Here is a 20641-nt window from a genome sequence, read left to right on the forward strand (position 1 = left end):
GATTGGTCGGTGGCGGCAGACCTCAGCCGGCAGAGCAGGAGGCAGGGGAAGCGCGGGGCGGACCCGGCGGAGATGCGGCGGAGGCTCTGGGTGTCGCCCCGCGGGCGGGGGACTGCGCCGGTCGGAGCCGGGCTGGGGGCGCCCGCTTCGGCGCCCGCCAGCTCCTAGAGCCCCCGGGCGGCGGGTGGCCCCGGGCCCTCCCAGCCGCCATCCCGCCCTGGTCTCCACCCCTTCACCCTTTGTGCGGGCGCTTCCCGGTGCCCCGGGCCGGGCCGGACCGCCGCCGCACACCAACCCCGCGTGGGCGCTGGCTGTGCGGCCGATGGCAAAGAGGCACCCGGAGGACAGAGGCACTGCCGCCCGAGTCCGCGCCGCTGGAGGCCGGGCCCGCCTCCGCCGCATTGTCCCGGGCCCCGAGTCCCGGCCCTGAGCCGCGCCGCCGCCTGCGGGGCCATGCGGAGAGCCGCCGGGATGGAGGACTTCGCGGAGGACGAGGAGCCCTGGTACGACCAGCAGGACCTGGAGCAGGGTGAGTGCCCGGGGGGAGGGCACGGCAGCGGGGTGCGCCCCGACCCCTGGCCGCTTCTCCATTGTTGGGGTAGCGCTCCGGAGAGGGCCGGCGCCGGACCCGGGGGTGATGCGTCTAGAGAATGGGGGTGTGCAGAGAGGGGGCGCTGCAGGGGGGAGCCCAGCCCGCCCCGCGGAGACCTGCAAAGGGGGGGAGCATCTTTCCGGCTGCCGAGGGCTCACTTCACCCAGCACGCTCACCCCATGTTAGAAGCGCCCCCCACCCCACCCCCACCCCCGATACTGTTGGAGTACTTGAGCACCGCTGGGAATCTTTTAGAGGCGAGGAGATGGCTCCTTGCTTGTGTTGTGCTGAGAAGAATCGTGTGTGTGTGAGTGGAGGAAAGTGATCCCGTTCCAAACCATCCGCCATCCTTCCCCGGGATCCCTGAGCTGTAAGACTCCCAGAAAGTTTCCTAACTCTTTCCCCCTCCACCCAGGGACAGGGTGGGGGTGCTGGGACCATGCGGATGCAGAAGCCGTGGCTTGGAGTCTCTAGGCTGCCTTCACAAGGGAGGAGGCCCCCAGCCTGGCCCTCTGGACCCCCTTTCAAATGGCTCATGGTTCAGAGGGATTTGGGTTTGGCAATTCTGAACCAGATTAGAGCCAGAATAAAGAGGAATCCGCCCCCCTCCCCCGCCCCCACCAATCCCTATCCCCCCAAAACCAAGAGCGTAACTAGGGGGTTAGAAGCTGGTGATGAGGTGGCCGAAGTGACATCACCCCAAGTAGGGGCGGGGCTGTTAGGACGGGAAGGAGGAGGAGGGTCAGGACCAAGGCCTGCAGGAGTGGAAGCATATCCACACTCCTCATGCATGAATGGGCAGAGCTAGAAGGACGAGAAAGCCAATCCCGGGAGAATTGGCCACAGCCTCCCAGTGAGCTGGCTGGTGTGAACACAGATCAGGCTCTGTGTATGCCAACACCCCTTGCTCTGGGTCTCTGATCACTGGGCCCCAGAAACCCCTCATGGAGACATCCACCAAGATTTTGAAACCTTGATTTCCTGATTGTGACCTGTGTCCCCATATAGCCCGATTTACCCAGATATGGGGCCTTGTCCTTGTGTTCAGGACTGTAGGCTAATTAGAGCTTCTGGGGGACCAGTGTGGGATTGGTGGTATGTGTTTGGTTGAGCTCTTGCCAGACTTTGTGACCCAAACTTTATCCTTAGTCTCCCTGCCTGGAACAGATGCCCTATACAGGCTGTGGTAATACCTGCCCCACCCCATCCCGGGTACCACATCCTACGTTTGACCTACCACAAACACCTGTCAGACTCCACTCAGGTACTGGGAGTTCTTCCAGCCCTTATGTAACTGGACAGGTGGATGTGGACCTCTAACTGAATGTGGATGATTACAAGCATTAAGAGGGCTTCATGGAAGAGGTGGACCTAGAAGGAAAGATAGAAAGCTGAGTTTCTGGGAAGGTGACCTACCTCCCTGGAGCAGATACTGATTTTGCTTGCTGTCTCCTGTCGCTCCCCCACCCTTAAGGAAATATCTGGCACCAGGCCCAGTGCAGGTGTAGGATGAAGGAGCTGGGAGAGAGATATGCTGCTTCCAGGAATGAGAAGGGGAGAGGTGTGGAGGCTTCAGAGGACCGAGCCTTTCTGCTCTAGGGTGGGGTGGGGGTGATGTAGGCCCAGAGTTCCACTTCTCTTGTTGATCTGCTGTAGGCCTGGCAGCCAGGTTTGGGGGTGGGTGGGTAGGGTAACCAGAGCCCAGGAGCAACAAGGGATCCCAGAAAAGATACCGCCTTGGAAGAAACCAGAGCTCTCCGCTGAAAATGAGCAACAGAGCTGTGCTGAACCTGGGGGACACTACCTCTGCCCTCCTGGGACTCCACATGCCTGCCCAGGAGGCAGAAAAGGGAACTGCTGTCACTGAGACTGGATTCTGCTGCAGCCCTTGCCCGCCCCACCACAGAGCTGAGACTCTGAAAGATTCGTTATGCAAATGCCCCCTCGGAGCTGGAGAGTGAATAGGCACTCCTGGGGCAGAGGGAAAAGCAGACATTCCAGCTAGAGGAGTTGTGTTTTAATAAAGCCGGACGACTAGATGGTGGAAGTATTGGGGGTGAAGCTAGGAGTTCTGGGCACAGCTCCTATGGGTCAGTGTGCACCTAAGTCCGCTGTGACTCCTTTCCTGCACGGGTTCCCCGGACCCTCTCCTGCCCAGCCGCTCCCCAGTTGACTTTTATCTGCCTCCCCTGCCTCGACATAACTTGCCCATTCAATCCTATTAGACTTGAACAGTGCTCTGTCCCCAGGGAGGGAGGCAGTTGTAACAGGTAAGGTCCTCCGTTGTTGCAGTCTTTCCCCTGTCCATGGCCACAAGTACATGTAAAAATAGAAACAGCCATTAATTATTAAGTACTGGTCCTCCCTCTCTGCCTGCCTTCCTCCCCACCTTGGACCAGGCATGGCCAGCCAGGGGCTCCTCTACCCAGACTTTGAGATGTCTGCTGAGTTGCAGGTTTGAAGTCCAGGGACGCCTGACCTTGAGTTTCAGTCTCTGGGGAGATCTCTCACATGGTGAGGGGAGGGAGCTGATGGGACCCCAAATCTGTAACACTGGATGAAGTACATGGCATTCCTGTCCAGGAGGCTATGAGCAGGACCCCCTAACACTGGATGAAGTACATGGCATTCCTGTCCTGGAGGTTATGAGCAGGGCCCCCGTAGTCCTGCCGTGTGGTAACTCCCCTCTTCTTTTTATTTTGTTTTATTTGTTTAAATATTTATTTTATTATGGTCTGGGAGGTGGTGCAGTGAATAAAGCATTGGACTCTAAAGCATGAGGTTCCAAGTTCAATCCCTTGTAGCACATGTACCAGAGTGATGTCTGGTTATTTCTCTCTCTCTCTCTCTATCGTATCTTTCTCATTAATAAAAAATAAAATCTTTAAATATATATATTTATTTTATTTACTAGTGGTGGAGGAGAGAGAGAGAAAATTAGAGCATGACTCTGGACCTCTTGTTTGTAAGCCTACCTTGTTATTTATTCACTGCACCACCTCCTGACTCACCCCGTCCCCCACCCTTTTTTTTTCTTCTCTCTTTCCCTGTGCTTGTCCCTTGTCTTTTCTCCACCTCTCTGCTCCAGAGCCTATGGGATCCCACCTGACTCTGACCCAGGAGTAAGGAATTTCAGGATTTCTTCCAAAGCTTTCTTTCCTCTTGGCTTTCAGCCACTTCTTCTCAGGCCCCTGGGGCACTGATGGGGACCATAGCTCTCAGGACCCTCCCCAGCTCAGTCCAGTGTGACAATGTAACCTGATCACCTAGGCTTTCACTTCCAGCTTAGCTGCTCATCTGCCCTCCCACTGCCAGTCCTCCACCCCCACCCCCACCCCGATGGTCCAGGTGCATCAGTACTCTGCTGAGAGCCACCAGGAGCCCAGTACTTAGCTCCACTCAGACCCTGCTCTGCAGTGCCTAGATTTCTCTAGTGATCCAGGCTAGTGGCTTGGACCTGCTTTGCTTTGCACGGTGATCCAGTTTCCCCAGACAGCCTGAGATTTTCCTGCTCCCCCAAGAGCTGCTATTTCCCTTGTCCCCATTTCTGAGTCACCGGGCAGCTCAGGTCACAGTCAGTGCCTCAGCAGAACAACCTACAGTGTCCTGGCTTATAGTGTGGCCTGCTGTCACCCCAACCCCCTGCAGCAGACACACACAGGCCAGGTGCTTGTGTGGAAAGGAGAATATAACATGTTCTGGACTTTCCTTCCACTGTTTCTGGCCTTGAACTCTTGGTTAAGCTGGGAGCCCATACAGGCTGCCCACAGAACCTGTGCCCTGATGTCAACACAAGAGGCAGTATCAATAGCAGTGACCTGTGTAGTGGCCTCAAGGAAGCACTGACAAGTATAATTCTCTCTGTCTTTTTTTTTTTTTCTCCTTAGCTCAAGTGGTAGAACATTGGACTTTCATGCCTGAGGTTCCCAGTCAGAGCCCCAGCATTGCATTTCTCAGTGTTGCTCTGACCTCTCTTTTTCTCTACCTCATATGAGACTGTCTTTCTCTCTCATATAATAAAATTCTTAAAAAAGAAGACTTGTTATTATTATTATTTTTTTTAGAGCCAGAGCATCACTCTGGCATATGCCATGCTGGGGATTGAACCTCACCAAATAGGCTTCATGCATGAAGGTTCTGGATTCTACCTGCTGAGTAACTTCCTCAGCCACCTCTATTCTCTTGTCATTTCTCTCTTCTTTTTCGTTTCATTTCATTCATTATTCGGTGGTGTTTGGGGAAGAGCTGACTGACTGTTCCTTATCCCATTATAGCGAGTAGGAAGGGGCTGGGCAGGGGCATGCCTGATAAAGCGCACATAGTACTAAGTGCAAGGAACTGGGCTCGAACCCCGCTCCCCACCTGCAGAGTGGGCAGGTCTGCATGTGTCTGTTTCTCTATCTTTCCTCCCCTCTCAATTCTCTGTCTTAGCGAATAAAAAAGGGGTAGGGGGGAATGTCCTCTAGAAACAGTGGATTTGTAGTACCAACACTGAGTCCCAGCAATAACTCTGGAGGAGGGAGAGAGAGAGAGAGAGAGAGAGTAACTCCCTCAACACAAGCTAGAGGTGACTTTGTTAGGTTGCAAAATTTCTGCAAGTACATGATACAATACAAACTACAGTTCCACTATATATATATTTATTATTATTATTATTATTATTCTACTTTTTTAACCAGGGCACTGCTCAGCTCTGGATTATGGTGGTTTGGAGGATTGAACCTGGAATGAAACCTCAGGCATGAGAGTCTATTTGCATAGCCATTATGCTATCTACCCCCGCCGTCCACAATATATTTTTTATATTTATTTATTTTCCCTTTTGTTGCCCTTGTTTTAGTTATTATTGTTGTTATTGGTGTCGTTGTTGTTGGGTAGGACAGAGAGAAATGGAGAGGGGGAGAGATACCTGCAAACCTGCTTCACCAGTTGTGAAGCTACTCCCCTGCGGGACGGGGGGTGTCGGTTGCAATCAGGATCCTTAAGCTGGGTTTCGGCCACGTGTGCTTAACCCACTGTGCTACCACCCGACTCCCTCCACAATATTTTTTAATAGATATTTTCATCAGAGAATTAAACAGAGTGATCTGGGAGATGGCGCAGTGGATAAAGCACTAGATTCTCAAGCAGGAGGTCCCGAGTTCAGTCCCTGGCAGCACCTGTACCAGAGTGATGTCTGGTTCTTTCTCTCCTCCTCTCTCTCTCAATAGTAAATAAAGTCTTTTCTAAAAGGAAGGAGGGAGTTGGGCGGTAGCACAACTGACTGAACCTGGATTGAACCTGGGTCCTTGTGCACTGTAACATGTGTGCTCAGCCAAGTGCGCCGCCACTGGACCCTTCCTCTAGCTGTTTTAAATGCTCAGCTTAGGGTGATTGTACATAGATCACTCATCTGCCAGGGTGTGGGCCCTACCACATGCAAATTTCTGGATTAGAACCCTGACATCACTAGAGGAAGCTCAATAAATGGAGAGGCAACTCTCTGTGTGTCTCTCTGAATTCTTTCTTTTTTTTTTTTTTTAAGATTTTATTTATTGGGCTGGGGAGACAGAATAGTGGTTATGCAAAAAGAGAATGTCTGAGGCTCCAAGATCCAAGTTTCAATCCCCAGCACTACCATAAGCCAGAGCTGAGCAGTGCTTTGGTGAAAATAAGTAAATACAAACAAAATTTTAATTTTGGGGTTTTTTTGCCTCCAGGATTATTGCTGGAGCTTGGTGCCTGCACTGCAAATCTACTGCTCCTGGGGGCTATTTTTTCCCTTTCGTTGCCCTTGTTTTTTTGTTTTTTTTTATCATTGTTGTTATTGCTGTCATTATTGCTGTATAGGACAGAGAGAAATGGAGAGGGGGTAGAGAAAGATAGGCATTGTGAAACAACCCCACTGCAAGTGGGGAGCCAGGGGCTCGAACTGGGATCCTTATACCCGTCCTTTCGCTTTACGCCATGTGCACTTAACCTGCTGCGCTACTTCCCAGCTCCCTGATTTTTTTAAGAGAAAGATCTGAAAAGTCTAATGATAGAGACTATAATCATGTTGCATAGGGAATGGAGCTACATTCTGAGAAAAGCACCATTAAGCACTTCTGTGGTGTGCAAACACATTAGCAGTTCATTTTGAACCTTGGTGAATCAAACAACATGAGGTTTAATCAAGCAAGAGAATGAGGATACACACGGGTAAGGCTGCTGCAGCCCGAGAGAAAGCTACCCCAGTGTGACGATAAGAGGCGGTGGGAATCTGGAGGCCACATTCCTATATCCCTCGGTCTTTGACCTCCCATGACTGCATTTCGGGTCCTGTATACAACAGAATACTCATCCAATGGCTGGGGAAATAGCTCAACTGGTAAAGCGTCAGACTTGCATGCCTGAAGTTTTCAGTCTGATCCCCAGCACCGTATGTACGGAGTTGGTGGTCTGGCCTGCCTCTCCTTTCTTTCCGCCTCATGTGATATACTCACTCATATGTAATAACTAAAGCTTTAAAAGGTGGTGGTGGGGTCAGGAGATAGCATAGTGGTGATGCAAAAGGCTTTATTATGTATTTACTTATTTTACCAGAGCACTGGTCAGATCTGGTTTATGGTGGTGGTGGGGATTGAACCTGGGACTTTGGAGCCTCCTGAAGAAGAGTCTCTTTGCATAACCATTGGGCTATCTATCCCCACCCTGATGCAGAAGACTTTAATGGCTGAGGTGCTGAGGTCCCATGTTCAACCAGAGTTGAGCAGTGCGCTGGTCTCTCTTTTTCTTTTTCTCTGTATCTGTAGAGCCAGGTGGTGGTGCACCTAGTTAAAGCACACAGAGTACTAAGTGCAAAGACCCGCCACTCCCCCAACTGCAGGCAGGATGCTTCACAAGCAGTGAAGCAGGTCTGCAGGTGTCTCTCTTTCTCTCTCCTCTCTATCTCCCACCTCCTCTCTCTGTCCTATCCTGTTGTTAAAATTCGGGAAGGCTCTGGCTGGCCGGGCTAGCTTCACGGGCGGGTAACAGAGACGACCAGACACACGGCTGGGCAGGGAAGCTGTATTTCTTTATTCAGGAACAACGATTCATAAACTAAACCAAACTAATCACCAAACAGAACTCTGCTGTCTCTTTGCGGCGGCGCAAGCACTCTCTCTTACTCTGGAACTCAGGAACCCCTCTCACAAGCACTCTCTCTAACTCTCGAACTCTCGCACTCTCGAACTCCTCCGGAACTCAGGAACTCTGTCTAACTCAGGAACTCAGGAACTCTGGCTAACTCTGGCACTCTCGAACTCAGGAACCCTCTCCCTTACTCTCGAACTCAGACACTCTCCAACTCATGAACTCAGGAACCCTCCCTCAGGGTTCCTTGGGGCGGGGCCAAGCAGGCCCGCGAAATTAATTGGACTGATCCAATTCTCTTGGTTTGGGGAGGGCTAGAACAAACCAATGTAACGCATACGACACTATCCAATAAAATGGTTGAAATGGGGAGTCCGGTGGTAGCACAGCAGGTTAAACTCACGTGGCGCAAAGCGCAAGGACCGGCATAAGGATCCCGGTTCAAGCCCCTGGCTCCCCACCTATAGGGGAGTCCCTTCACAGGCAGTGAAGCAGGTCTGCAGGTGTCTGTCTTTCTCTCCCCTTCTCTGTCTTCCTCACCTCTCTCCATTTCTCTCTGTCCTATCCAACAACGATGACATCAATAACAACACAATAGTAACTACAACAATAAACAACAAGGACAACAAAAGGGAGAATAAATATATAAAAAAATATTTTGGGGAGTCGGGCTGTAGCGCAGCGGGTTAAGCGCAGGTGGCGCAAAGCACAAGGACCGGCATAAGGATCCCGGTTCGAGCCCCGGCTCCCCACCTGCAGGGGAGTTGCTTCACAGGCAGTGAAGCAGGTCTGCAGGTGTCTATCTTTCTCTCCTCCTCTCTGTCTTCCCCTCCTCTCTCCATTTCTCTCTGTCCTATCCAACAACGACAACAATAATAATAACTACAACAATAAAACAACAAGGGCAACAAAAGGGAATAAATAAATAAAATAAATATTTAAAAATATATATATATATATTTTTTTTTTAAATGGAGACTTCCAAACACTGGTCAAGTAAATAATCACAGGAGTGAGTAAAGAGGTTGAAAGAATTGTCATCAGAAATGCAGAAACAACAAATGAGATTCTGGAAGAAAACACTAATTATCTCAAGGTTATTAGAGAGCTGAAAGCTGAAATAGCTGAGCTAAGAACACAACTAGCTAAACAAGCTAAAACAGTATCAGAACAGGGTAACAAAATAGATGAACTCCAGAAAACAGTAGAGGGGAGAGAGAATAGAATAAATGAGGCTGAAGACGGAATTAGCAAGATCAAGGATGAATTAGAGACAACTAAAAAAGAAATAAGAGATCTCAAAAAGAGATTAAGAGATCCTTACTCTCAGGCAGAAGTTGAAAAACAAGATCAGGAAAGAAAACACAAGTAGAACCTGAAATGGAATTGGCGCATCGCACCAAAGTAAAAGACTCTGGGGTGGGTGGGTGGGGAGAATACAAGACCAAGAAGGATTCAGAGGACCTAGTGGGGGTTGTGTTGTTATATGGGAAACTGGAATGTTATGCATGTACAAACTATTGTATTTACTGTTGAATGTAAAACATTAATTCCCTAATAAAGAAATAAAAAGAGAAAAAAAAAGAGAAAAAATGGTAGAAATGGTCACTAGAAGCAGTGGATTCGCAGTGGATTCGCAGTGCCGGCACTGAGCCCATGACAACCCTGACGGCAAAAGAAAAAAAAAACTTAAAGAATATTAATCCACTGGGAAAAAAGAAGAAGGAAGGGGAGTCGGGCGGTAGCACAGCGGGTTAAGCCCACGTGGCCCAAAGCACAAGGACCGGCTTAAGGATCCCAGCTGGAGCCCCCCGGCTCCCCACCTGCAGGGGAGTCGCTTCACAGGCAGTGAAGCAGGTCTGCAGGTGTCTGTCTTTCTCTCCCCCTCTCTGTCTTCCCCTCCTCTCTCCATTTCTCTCTGTCCTATCCAACAACAACTACAATAATAAAAAACAAACAAGGACAACAAAAGGGAAAATACATAAATATTAAATATATATATATAGTAGAATATGAATCCACTAGAAAGGATCTTATAGTGGCCAGGGAGGTGGCTTAGCAGGTAGCGTGCAGGATCAGCGTTGCACCCCTGCCCAGGCCTCAAAACTCTCAGGGCTCAAACCTGGGTCCTGGTTGTTTTTATGTCTTGAGACCCAACCCAGTGGGTCATGCCTGGTTTCCTTCAGACTTCCTCATGCTCACCCCCTCTCCCATGCCCTAGACTTGCACTTGGCCGCTGAGCTGGGGAAGACACTGCTGGAGAGGAACAAAGAGCTGGAGGAGTCACTACAGCAAATGTACTCCACCAACGAGGAGCAAGTGCAGGAGATTGAGGTGAGGAGGTCACACGGGCTACATGTGCCACACAGGGAAATGGGACCTATTAACCAACACAGCCTTGTGCAGTACACAGCCTGCACAACTGTCCCGGGTGGCCCTCTTACTCCATGGCCTTTATCCTCCACTCTGCTGAAGTGGGAAGAGGGCAGAGACATTTACCCCCTAACCCTGTTCTGAAAAGTTACTCAAGCTCCACCCTTTACCCCACCCCCACAGTACCTGAGCAAGCAGCTGGACACACTGCGGCATGTGAACGAGCAGCACGCCAAAGTGTATGAGCAGCTGGACCTAACGGCCCGCGACCTGGAGCTGACTAACCAGAAGTTGGTGCTGGAGAGTAAGGCTGCCCAGCAGAAGATCCGTGGGTGAGGGGCTAGTGGAAGGTTGGGGAGTCGGGCTGGGAGGGTAATCGAGAGCTGGGCACACATGTCGTTGTCTGGACAAGGTATAGGATAACTGCACCTTCTCCCAGAAGCTCAGGCCTGGAGTCCTGGGAGGGTAGCAAGTTTATTTATTTTACCAGAGCACTGCTCAGCTCTGGCTGATGGTGTGGGGGATTGAACCTAGGACTTTAAGCCTTAGGCCTGAGAGTCTCTTTGCATGACTATTATGCTATCTACCCTTGCCTTCGTTGATTTTTTAAAAATATTTTTAATTTTTAATATCTTATTCAGTTATTTTATAGAGACAGGAGGAAACTGAGAGAAAGGGGGGAATATAGTGAGGGAGAAAGACAGAGACACCTACAGCATTGCTTCACCACTCATGAAGTTTTCCCCCCTGCAGGTGGGGTCTGGAGGCTTGAACTTGGGTCCCTGCATATTGTAACATATGTGCTCAACTGGGTGCACCACCACCCACCCCCCTTTTAAAAAATATTTTATTTGTTTTAATCAGAGACCAGAGCGCTGTGCAGCTTTGGCTTATTTATGGTGGTGCTGGGGATCGAACCTTGGATCTCGAAGCCTCAGACCTGAAAGTCTTTGTATAACTATTATGCTGTCTCCCCAGCCATGTTGATTTTTAAAAAAATTATTTATTAGATAGAGACAGTCAGAAATTGAGAGGGGAGAGGGAAGAGACAGATACACCTGCTTCACCACTCACAAAGCTTTCCCCCTGCAGATGGGGACCAGGGGCTCAAACCTGGGTCCTTGCACATTATAACATGTACACTCAACCAGGTGAACCTCCACCAGGCCCCATGTTGATCTTTTTTTATGCTGGAGTGAAACCTCAGCATGAAACATGCACTCTGTCACTGAACTACATCTCCAGCCTTGCCCTTGCTGGTTTTCAAGGTCAAACATCCAGGCCAGGTCCCTGCTTTAATAAGCACCATCTGATTCCCAGGCTTTATTTTAGGCACCAGGGACAGTGAGGTTGATACAAAATCACTGTCCCTGCTCATGGGTTCCAGCCTGGGACTGAAGGCAGACCTGCAAATGTATTTTTACAGGGCTGAGTGATAAGGCACAGAGGGTGTCCAGTGTACTGAGACAAGACAAAGACGTGGCCAGCTAGGCCTGGGAGGTGTGGGAGAAGGGAGGGTCCTTGGAGATCCCTCTTGACCTCAGCACTGGGCGACAAGACTCAAGGTCGTCCCATCTATCCCAAGCAACACACAAACACACACACACACACACACACACACACACACACACACACACACACACACTCACTCCTTAGTCTCTAAAGGTTGCAGTGAAGAGGGCTGGCCATGTCGCCTATGTCCTGCCCTGTGTGTTCCCTACTGCAGACTGACGGAAACCATTGAGCGTCTGCAGGCCCAAGTGGAGCAGCTGCAGGCCCAGGTGGAGCAGCTTCGGGGTCTGGAGCAGCTGCGGGCTCGCAGAGAGAAGCGGGAGCGCAGGCGCACCATTCACACCTTCCCCTGCCTCAAGGAGCTGTACACCAGCCCCCGGTAGGTGAGGCCACCACTCAAGCATGAAGCAGCCTGGACCCTGCAAAGTGTTCCAAGTGCCCGAGGTTGCCAGTCAGGAGAGGAAGGAGTGGGTGGGCCCTGGGCAGCTGGTGGGACCAAGAGTTGGGGCATCAGCCAGGCCATCGGGGTGACCTGTCCTATTGTTAATGACAGCTGGCATTTGCAAAGCACTGGCTGTGTGCCTATAGCTCTGCTAAGTGACTGAATTCTCATAGCGGCGCTGGGGGCTTTGGGGGGTGTGTTTTCTTATCCCCACTTCTTAGATGAGGACACTGAAGTCCAGAGGTTGTAAATCTTTGTATTTATTATTGAACAGAGACAGAGAAATTGTGAGGGGAGGAAGAGAGAGAGAGGGAAAGAGAACAACACGCCACTTGTTGAAGCTTCCCCCCGCCAGGGGCTTGAATCTGGGTCCTTGCGCGCTGTAATGTGTGTGCTTAACCAGGTGCGCCCCTGCCCAGCCCCCTGAGGTTATAAATCTTATCACAATCACCTTTAGTAAGCCAGAATTGGAACCAGGAGGGCTAACAGTTAAACCTTTCGGTTCCTGTTAACCTTCTTAATAGGATAACTTCACGTCCGAATGCATATTGTGTAATTAGTGGGTACTTCCTAAGGGGCCCAGAGGGGGTAAACTTTGCCTGGCAGAGTTGTGGGGAAGCACAGGGACCCTGCAGTGCCCCCAAGATTCCAGTGGCACCAAGTCATCACCATGCATAAAGGGCCGACAAGAGAAAGGCTGCCAAAACCAAGATCTAGTTTCCTAGCTGGTTAACAGAGGAGCCTGGGGTGGTCACACCCCACCATACCCCCGGCTCCCATCTGGTGCCTTCCATTGGCCGAGCTCAGGAGCGAGCCAGGAAACCCAGCTGAAGCAGTTCATTCAAGTCAGCCTCCCAAGGCTCGGGAGTTGGGGCTGAAGGGCCCGGTGTAGAGTGTGAGGGACGAAGAGAACCCCAGGATACTGGGTAATACTGAGGATACGGTCAGTGTATAGGGCCCAGCTCTGGGAGTCCTGGCTATGCCCTGCCCTCTGCCCACCTGTGCCTGTTCCCTCCCAGGTGTGAGGACGCCTTTCGCCTGCACAGTTCCTCACTGGAGCTGGGGCCTCAGCCCCTGGAGCAGGAGAATGAGCGGTTGCAGACGCTGGTGGGCGTGCTGCGATCCCAGGTGGGCCAGGAGCGACAGCGCCGGGAGCAGGCAGAGCGTGAGTACGCAGTGGTGCTGGGAGAATACTCGGAACTGGAGCGGCAGTTGTGTGAGATGGAGGGCTGCCGCCTCCGCATGCAGGAGCTGGAGGTGGAGCTGCTGGAGCTGCAGCAGATGAAGCAGGCGAAGACCTACCTGCTGGGCCGGGAGGACCACCTGGCCGAGGCCCTGCTGGTGCCACTCACCCAGGCCCCTGAGGCCGATGACCCCCAGCCGGGCAGTGGGGATGACTCCGGCATCCAGGACTGCATCTCCTCCCCAGCCACCTCCCCGGGCCACGCGGTGCGCAAGAGCTGCAGTGACACCGCCCTCAACGCCATCGTGGCCAAGGACCCTGCCAGCCGGCACGCGGGCAACCTCACTCTGCACGCCAACAGCGTGCGCAAGCGGGGCATGTCCATCCTGCGTGAGGTGGACGAGCAGTACCACGCGCTGCTGGAGAAGTACGAGGAGCTGCTGAACAAGTGCCGGCAGCACGGGGCGGGGGTGCGGCATGCGGGCGTGCAGACCTCCAGACCCGTTTCCCGGGACAGCTCGTGGCGGGACCTGCTGGGAGGGGAGGAGGGCCAGGGGGAGCCCAAGGCTGGTGAGAAAAGCCTGAGCCAGCACGTGGAGGCCGTGGACAAGCGGCTGGAGCAGAGCCAGCCTGAGTACAAGGCGCTGTTCAAGGAAATTTTCTCCAGGATCCAGAAGACCAAGGCTGACATCAACGCCACGAAAGTCAAGACACACAGCAGCAAGTGACATCCCTTCCAGGCCTGCAGCCTCCCCAGCCTCATGCCTAGGCCAAAGGCTCCTGGACGTTCTTGCCTCTGGTGAACAAGGGGACCTCTCCTCTGCCCCCCTTAGTAGCAATATATCCAGTGATGGCCATTGTAACTCTAGAGGGTTGGGGGGGCCAGCATGTTCCCTGCTGACAAGGGAGGCTGTCGGCACCCCACCTCATGGGCCCCTTCAGCACCCCACCCTATCCCTAAGGCACAGCTCTGCACCTCAAAGCCAAACATCCCTGCTTTTCCTGGGGACCCCCAACTCCTTCACTCTTCCCAAGTTCCTGACCCAGGGCCTTACTCTCAGATTTGTGACCAGACTTCTGAAAGCTGTTCTGGACCAGTAGTTTCTTGTTTGTTTTGTTTTTCCTTTCTTTTAAAAAATATTTTATCTTATTGAGAGAGAGAGACCAGAGCACTGCTCAGCCCTGGCTTATGATGGAGCTGGGGATTGAACCTGGGACCTCAGAGCCTCAGGCATGAGAGCTTTTTCCTTAACCATTATACTGTGTCCCCAGCCCCTTGTTTGTTTCACTTTTCAAAGTTGGTTTTGTTTGTTCTTTATAGAGATTTGCAATGCAGGGTCTCCCTGACCACTTAACCACAACTGGAAACACTTGAAGAGGGACTCCAGAACCAGCTGGTGCAGGTCCCAGGGTCCCCTGGACCACTCACAGCTTTTCCCTGGCTGTGACATGCCATCATTCCCTTAGCACTGGCTGTCTCCCCCCATATACACACATACACACAGGGTCCCGAACAGGACAGATGACCCTGCCATGCAAAGCAAGAAGCTAAAGCCAAGCCCTCCCTCCAATCATCATGAGGATCCAAACACTCAGCCCACCCCAACCCAAATCTGTAGTGAATCCTTAGGGGTGGGGAGCAAGCAGGGTGCCCCGCAGCAGCCCAAGACAAGCTGTGTGCCCTGTTTCCCCCTAAGCCAGCCTTCTCAGCTCCTAGCCCCAGCAGTGCCCTCTGGGCATTAAGCCTTCTAACATCTAGGCATCTGGGAGTTCCCACCTGCATATACCGAGTGACATCTGACTTGCCAAGCTTGACCTCCACCTGCCTGCCTTGTCTCAGGGACCATGACATCTTGTTCACTCCATGTGTCCCACAGGCAGACCCTGCCCGCTGCCCCCAGAACACCCTAGGCGTGCCCCACCCACCAGTAGTCTCCATTTCTACCCTGCCCTGTCCCCTTCCCTGGAGGCTACTCACCCCACATCAGACAGTATTGAGATGAAATGCGGATAGGGAGCCTGGATCCTCCCTCCCACAAAACGCCTGCTCTTAAGCACCCCCCTCCACCTTTGTGGGAGGGCTCCTGAGGACCCAGTTGGGTCAGGTGTCTCTTGTTAAGGCTTCATAAAGTCCAGCTTCAGCTAAGAGACGCCCAGGTCTGCAGTCTGCCCAGCACAACTCTTCCAGGCTTCTGGTTCCTTATTCTGCCCTTATCCTGAGACTCTAGAAATCAGAGGAGCTATCCAGCCCAGCGCAGGGTTATGGCTCCAACCTCAATGCTGGGAGCCCAGTAGCGAACCTACATGCCTTATCTGTTTTTAATAGGTAAAGGGGTTTTCTTAACAAGCATGCCTGACCTCCCTGGAGGCACCCCCAGCTCTCCATGTGGCACTGTGATGAGAGCAGGCAGCTGGTCCTTCGTTCACACATCTCGGAACCTTTTGTCTTTTGGAGGTGGGCAGCTTCCCAGCCCTCGTTATGTCTCTGTCATCTAGGGTGAAGGGGTTGGGTGGGGAGGGCTCCTGCCTGTTTGCACCCCAGTTCTGTAGCGCCGATCACTGTCACCTTTGAAGTATACATGAGAGAAATATATTTACAAATGCTTTATTCTCTTCTTTAATAAAAAATGCACTCGTGTTCTAAAAGCAGTGATGACCTGGAGCCAAGGTCTGTTTCTGTATATCTCACACCTGCTGCTCTCCCCCTCACTCCTGCCTACCCCTAGTGATCAACAGCCAGTTCTCCATGGTAGCCTGTGGAAGTTTCCATGTTTAGTGAGCACCAGCTATGCCAGTCCTGTTGAGGACACACTCCTGGGGAGTCCACATCCTGACATGAAGGGGGGCAGGGAATACCCAGAAATAAACAAAAAGGAGTGTTATGGAAAAACTGGAACAAGGTTGTGCTATTTGGCCTAGGGCACACTGCTCTACAAGGGCGAACTATTTATCTTTCGTATTAAAATCCTTGATGGTGTGGTCCGGGAGGTGGCACAGTGGCTAAGGCACTAGTCTCTCAAGCATGAGGGTCCTGAGTTCGATCCCTGGCAGTACATGTACCAGAGTGATGGCTGGTTCTTTCCTCCTATCTTTTTCATGAATAAATAAATTCTTTAAAAAAAATCCTTGATGGGGTGGCTTGCCCCCCAACAGAGTATACACACTAACATGCCTAAGGATCTAGGTCCTCACCTGCAGGGGAGAAGCTTCACGAGTGGTGGAGCAGTGCTGCAGGTGTCCTTTCTGTCTCTAGCTCTCTTTCTTTCTAGCTCTGTCTCTCACCCTCTGTCAATGGAAAAAAGACCTTTAGGAAAGGTGGAGTCACACAAGCTCTGAGTGGAATTTTTTCCAGAAACTGGAAATATATTTCATCTCCTAGAGCAACTAGAATTTACATATCCCTATAGACAGAGACATAGATATCTGGCAGCCAGGGGAGAGAAGTTCTCTCTCTAATCATATATATATGAATAGGAATCCTACAGGGGTAGGGGGACCATGACCCCAGGTGGAGCTCCACAGATGGCAGAGCAGCGCTGTGATGCCTCACACCCTCCTCACCTATCTGAAATACAGAATGAAAATGGGGGCAGGAGTAGATAGCATAATGACTATGCAAAGAAACTCATACCTGAGGCTACAAAGTTCCAGGTTCAATCCCCTGTACCACCATAAGCCACAGCTGAGCAGTGCTCTTAAAAAATAATAATAATAATTAAATAACACAAATAAGGGAGAATGAAAAGGATATCCTAGAAATGGTTGGACTCAGGAGCCGGGTGGTGGTGTGCTTGGTTAAACACACACACTGCAGTTGGCAAGGACTTGGGTTCAAGCCCCTGGCCCCCACCTGTAGGGGGAAAGCTTCAGGAGTGGTGAAGTAGAGCTGCAGGTGTCTCTCTGTCTCCTCTATCTCTCCCCCCTTCTCAATTTCTCTCTGTCTCTATCCAATAATAAATAAATGAAAAGGTTGTGGTCAAGGAGGTGGCACAGTGGAAAAAGCACTGGATTCTCAGCCATGAGGTCCTGAATTCAATCCCTGGCAGAACATGTACCACAGTGACGTCTGGTTCTTTCTCTCTCTGCCTATCTTTCCATAAGTAAATAAGTTATTTAAAAAAAAAAGAAAAGAAAATATTGGGTCCAGGTGGTGACACACCTGGTTGAGTGCACATGTTACAATGCACAAAAACCTAGGTTTGAGCCCCTATCCCCCCTCCTACAGGGAGAAAGCTTTCAGAGGGTTGAAGCAGCGCTTCAGGTGTCTCTGTCTCCCCCTTCCTTTTAACTGACGACTGTCTATCCAATATATACAGAATAAAATGTAAAAATAAAGGCATGAAGGGCCAGGTGGTATGGTGTACCTGGTAGAGCACACGCATTGCAGTGCACGAGGACCCGGGTTCAAGTAAGTCCCTGGTCTCCACCTGCAGGGGGAGAGCTTTGCAAGTGGCAAAGTAGTGTTGCAGGTGTCTCTGCCTCTCTCCTTTTTTTATATAATTTTAAAAAAATACTTATTTGATAGAGACAGCAGAAATTGAGAGGAAGAGAGAGACACACTGCTTCACTGCTTGTGAAACTTTCCCCCTGCAGGTGAGGACCGTGGGCCTTGAACCCTGGTCCTCGCACACCGTAACGTTTGCTCAACCAGGTGCGCCAGCACCCAGCCCCTGTCTCCTCCATCACCCCCTTCTCTCTTGATCTCTGGATGTTTCTATCAAACAAAATTGAGAATTTTTTAAAAAGAAAAATGGTGGAATCACACCATTTTTACACCATTTGTGTAAGCCCCCCAGCACAGGGAAAAAATCCAGACCTGGCCAGCCCCAATACACAATGTTCCATGCTCCTTATCTCTGAGTGATGTTGGCTTTTTAAAAATTTATTCCCTTTTGTTGCCCTTGTTTTATTGTTATAGTTACTATTGTTGTTGTTATTGATGTCGTTGCATAGGACAGAGAAATGGAGAGAGGAGGGGAAGACAGAGAGGGGGAGATAAAGACAGACACCTGCAGGCCTGCTTCGCCGCCTGTGAAGTGACTCCCCTGTAGGTGGGGAGCTGGGGGCTCAAACCCGGATCCGTACGCTGGTCCTTGTGCTTTGTGCACCTGCGCTTAATCCGCTGCGCCCAACTCCCAGTGATGTTGACTTTTAAAAGACAGTCAGCTGGGGTAGAGCACAGTACTTATGCAAAAAGACTTTCTAGGCAGACTCCAAAGCTCTGAATTCCAAACTCCTCCCCCCACCCCCATCACCACCTGTCCCCTTCATCAAAAACCAGAGCTGAGCTATGCGGTGGTGGGGAAGAAAGAAAAAGACAATCTGGCTCAGCAGACTATAGGCAACTATGCAGCCCTACCTGGGAGCGGTGCTCCAGCTCTCCGGTCACACAAGACTGGCATCTGCAAACTTCCCCTTTTAATCTTCCTCTAGGGAGTCGGGCGGTAGCGCAGCCCGGTAAGAGCAGGTGGCGCCAAGTGCAAGGACCAGCGGAAGGATCCGGGTTCCAGCTCCCAGCTCCCCACCTACAGGGGAGTTGCTTCACAAGCAGTGAAGCAGGTCTGCAGGCGTCTTTCTCTCCCCATCTTCCCCTCCTCTCTCCATTTCCCTCTGTCCTATCCAACGACGGGAATAAATAAATATTTAAAAGAAATATATTTTTTAAAAAGTCTTCCTCTATGAATGTCCCCCTCCTGAAGCACCCTCTCAGTCCACAGAGGGCCTAGTCTCCCTCCTCAGTGCCCACTTCTAAGGGAGGAGGGGCCACCTCTCAAGCCTGTTTTGCCTAGAAGGGCCTCTGTTCTGGAAAGTTCTCTGCAGCAGCAGGTAAGGAGCCCACCAGCTGCTCCTCTCCAGCCTGGGGCAGCATGTCTCACTCTCTCCTCTACCCTCCCACCTGCACCCCAGCTCCTCTCCCAGAATCCAGGCCACCAGATGGCCTGAGCAGCCTGTTTGGGGCCACAGAAACCTGCAGCTCCCATTCCCTGTCGCTGTGGGTTAGGGCAGGGCTGGAGCCCAGCCTCACAGCACTGATGCTGTGCAGTGGTGCTATTTCTCCAGGCTGACATTTTTTTCATTCTCTTTACACAGAAACAGCAGGGCCAGTGAAATAGTTCACTTGGATAGTGGGACTAGGTGATGGCACACCTGGTTAAGCACACATATCACCATGTGCAAGGACCTGGGTTCAAATCCCTGGTCCCTGCCTGCAGGGGGAAACTTCACGAGTGATGAAGCAGGTCTGCAGGTGTCTTTGTCTACCTCCCCGTCCCATCTCAATTTCTCTCTGTCCTGTCAATTGTTTTAAAAAGGGGTGGTGGTGGGGGATTGGTAGGATAGATAGCATAATGGTCTTAATTCTTTTTTTTTTTTTTTTTTTGCCTCCAGGGTTATCACTGGGGCTGGGGCCTACACTACTAATCCACTGCTCCTGGAGGCTATTTTTCCCCCTTTTGTTGCCCTTGTTATTGCTGTCATTGTTGTTGGATAGGACAGAGAGAAATCAAGAGAGAAGGGGAAGACAGAAGGGAGGAAGAGAAAGACAGACACCTACAGGCCTGCTTCACTGCCTGTGAAGCGACCCTCCTGCAGGTGGGGAGCCGGGGGCTCAAACATGAATTCCTAAGCTGGTCCTTGCTCTCTTTGCATCACGTGTGTTTAACCCGCTACACTACCACCCGACTGCCCCCCCTGCCTTTTTTTTTCCTTACCAGAGCACTGCTCAGTTCTCGCTTATGTTGGTGTGTGATATTGAACCTGGGACTTTGGAGCTTCAGGCATAAGTTTCTTTGCATAACCATTATGCTATCTACACCATTATGCTATTGGGACAGGGTAGATAGCATAATGGTTCAATCCCCTGCACCACAATAAACCAGAGCTGAACAGTGCTCTGGTTAAAAAATATATGTATACCAACGCAACGATTGCCACCTCAACATGCTTCACCTCAGACTGTGTCCAGAGACTTCACGTGTGGAATGACAACCCTTCAGCTTCATTACTCGGGTGAGACCTTTCCTTTTACAGTACACTCTAATTTCATCTCAGGTAGTTCACTTTCTAACAAAGTCCCATAACCTAGATATACACCAGTTTCTGTGAGAGAGAGCTTATGTGCACATGTATCCATAAACTACTGCAAAATATATACCTGAAAGCAGAAGTACACTAGAGTTTGCAGTGAGTACCTCCCTAACACTTCCTCTCCACTATTCCAAGCTTGGGATCCATGATTGCTCAACAAATTGTTTGGCTTCGTATGTTAACTCTCTTTTCAATCACCAGGTTCCAGATGCCACCAGGATGCTGGCCAGGCTTCCCTGGATTGAAGACCCCACCAATGTGTCCTGGAGCTCAGCTTCCCAGAGACACACCTTACTAGGGAAAGAGAGAGGCAGACTGGGAGTATGGACCGACCAGTCAATGCCCATGTTCAGCGGGG

General features: G+C 51.1%; 1 protein-coding gene and 1 long non-coding RNA gene across 2 annotated transcripts; both read left to right on the plus strand.

The window, feature by feature from the left end:
* The first annotated feature begins 395 nt into the window (after nt 1–395).
* CDR2L (cerebellar degeneration related protein 2 like) lies at nt 396–14121 on the plus strand. The gene is made up of 5 exons (XM_060202714.1): nt 396–529; nt 9909–10021; nt 10244–10392; nt 11787–11951; nt 13034–14121. Exons 1-5 carry the CDS (start codon nt 454–456, stop codon nt 13923–13925), a joined length of 1395 nt encoding a protein of 464 aa, XP_060058697.1. The 5' UTR covers nt 396–453; the 3' UTR covers nt 13926–14121.
* A 26-nt stretch (nt 14122–14147) lies between these two features.
* Nucleotides 14148–15846, plus strand: LOC132541835 (uncharacterized). Its single transcript, XR_009552923.1, has 2 exons — nt 14148–14815; nt 15253–15846. It is a non-coding gene; the product is annotated as an uncharacterized LOC132541835 (long non-coding RNA).
* The last annotated feature ends 4795 nt before the right edge of the window (nt 15847–20641 follow it).

This window comes from Erinaceus europaeus, chromosome 12 (assembly GCF_950295315.1).
Source record: "Erinaceus europaeus chromosome 12, mEriEur2.1, whole genome shotgun sequence".
Taxonomy (NCBI): domain Eukaryota; kingdom Metazoa; phylum Chordata; class Mammalia; order Eulipotyphla; family Erinaceidae; genus Erinaceus; species Erinaceus europaeus.

Excerpts from the sequence above, each read along its gene's own strand:
- CDR2L (XM_060202714.1), top strand. The coding sequence starts at position 454 with ATGCGGAGAGCCGCCGGGATGGAGGACTTCGCGGAGGACGAGGAGCCC. Across the intron at positions 530-9,908 it reads CCAGCAGGACCTGGAGCAGG|ACTTGCACTTGGCCGCTGAG; the intron begins GTGAGTGCCCGG and ends CCCATGCCCTAG. Across the intron at positions 10,022-10,243 it reads AGCAAGTGCAGGAGATTGAG|TACCTGAGCAAGCAGCTGGA; the intron begins GTGAGGAGGTCA and ends CCACCCCCACAG.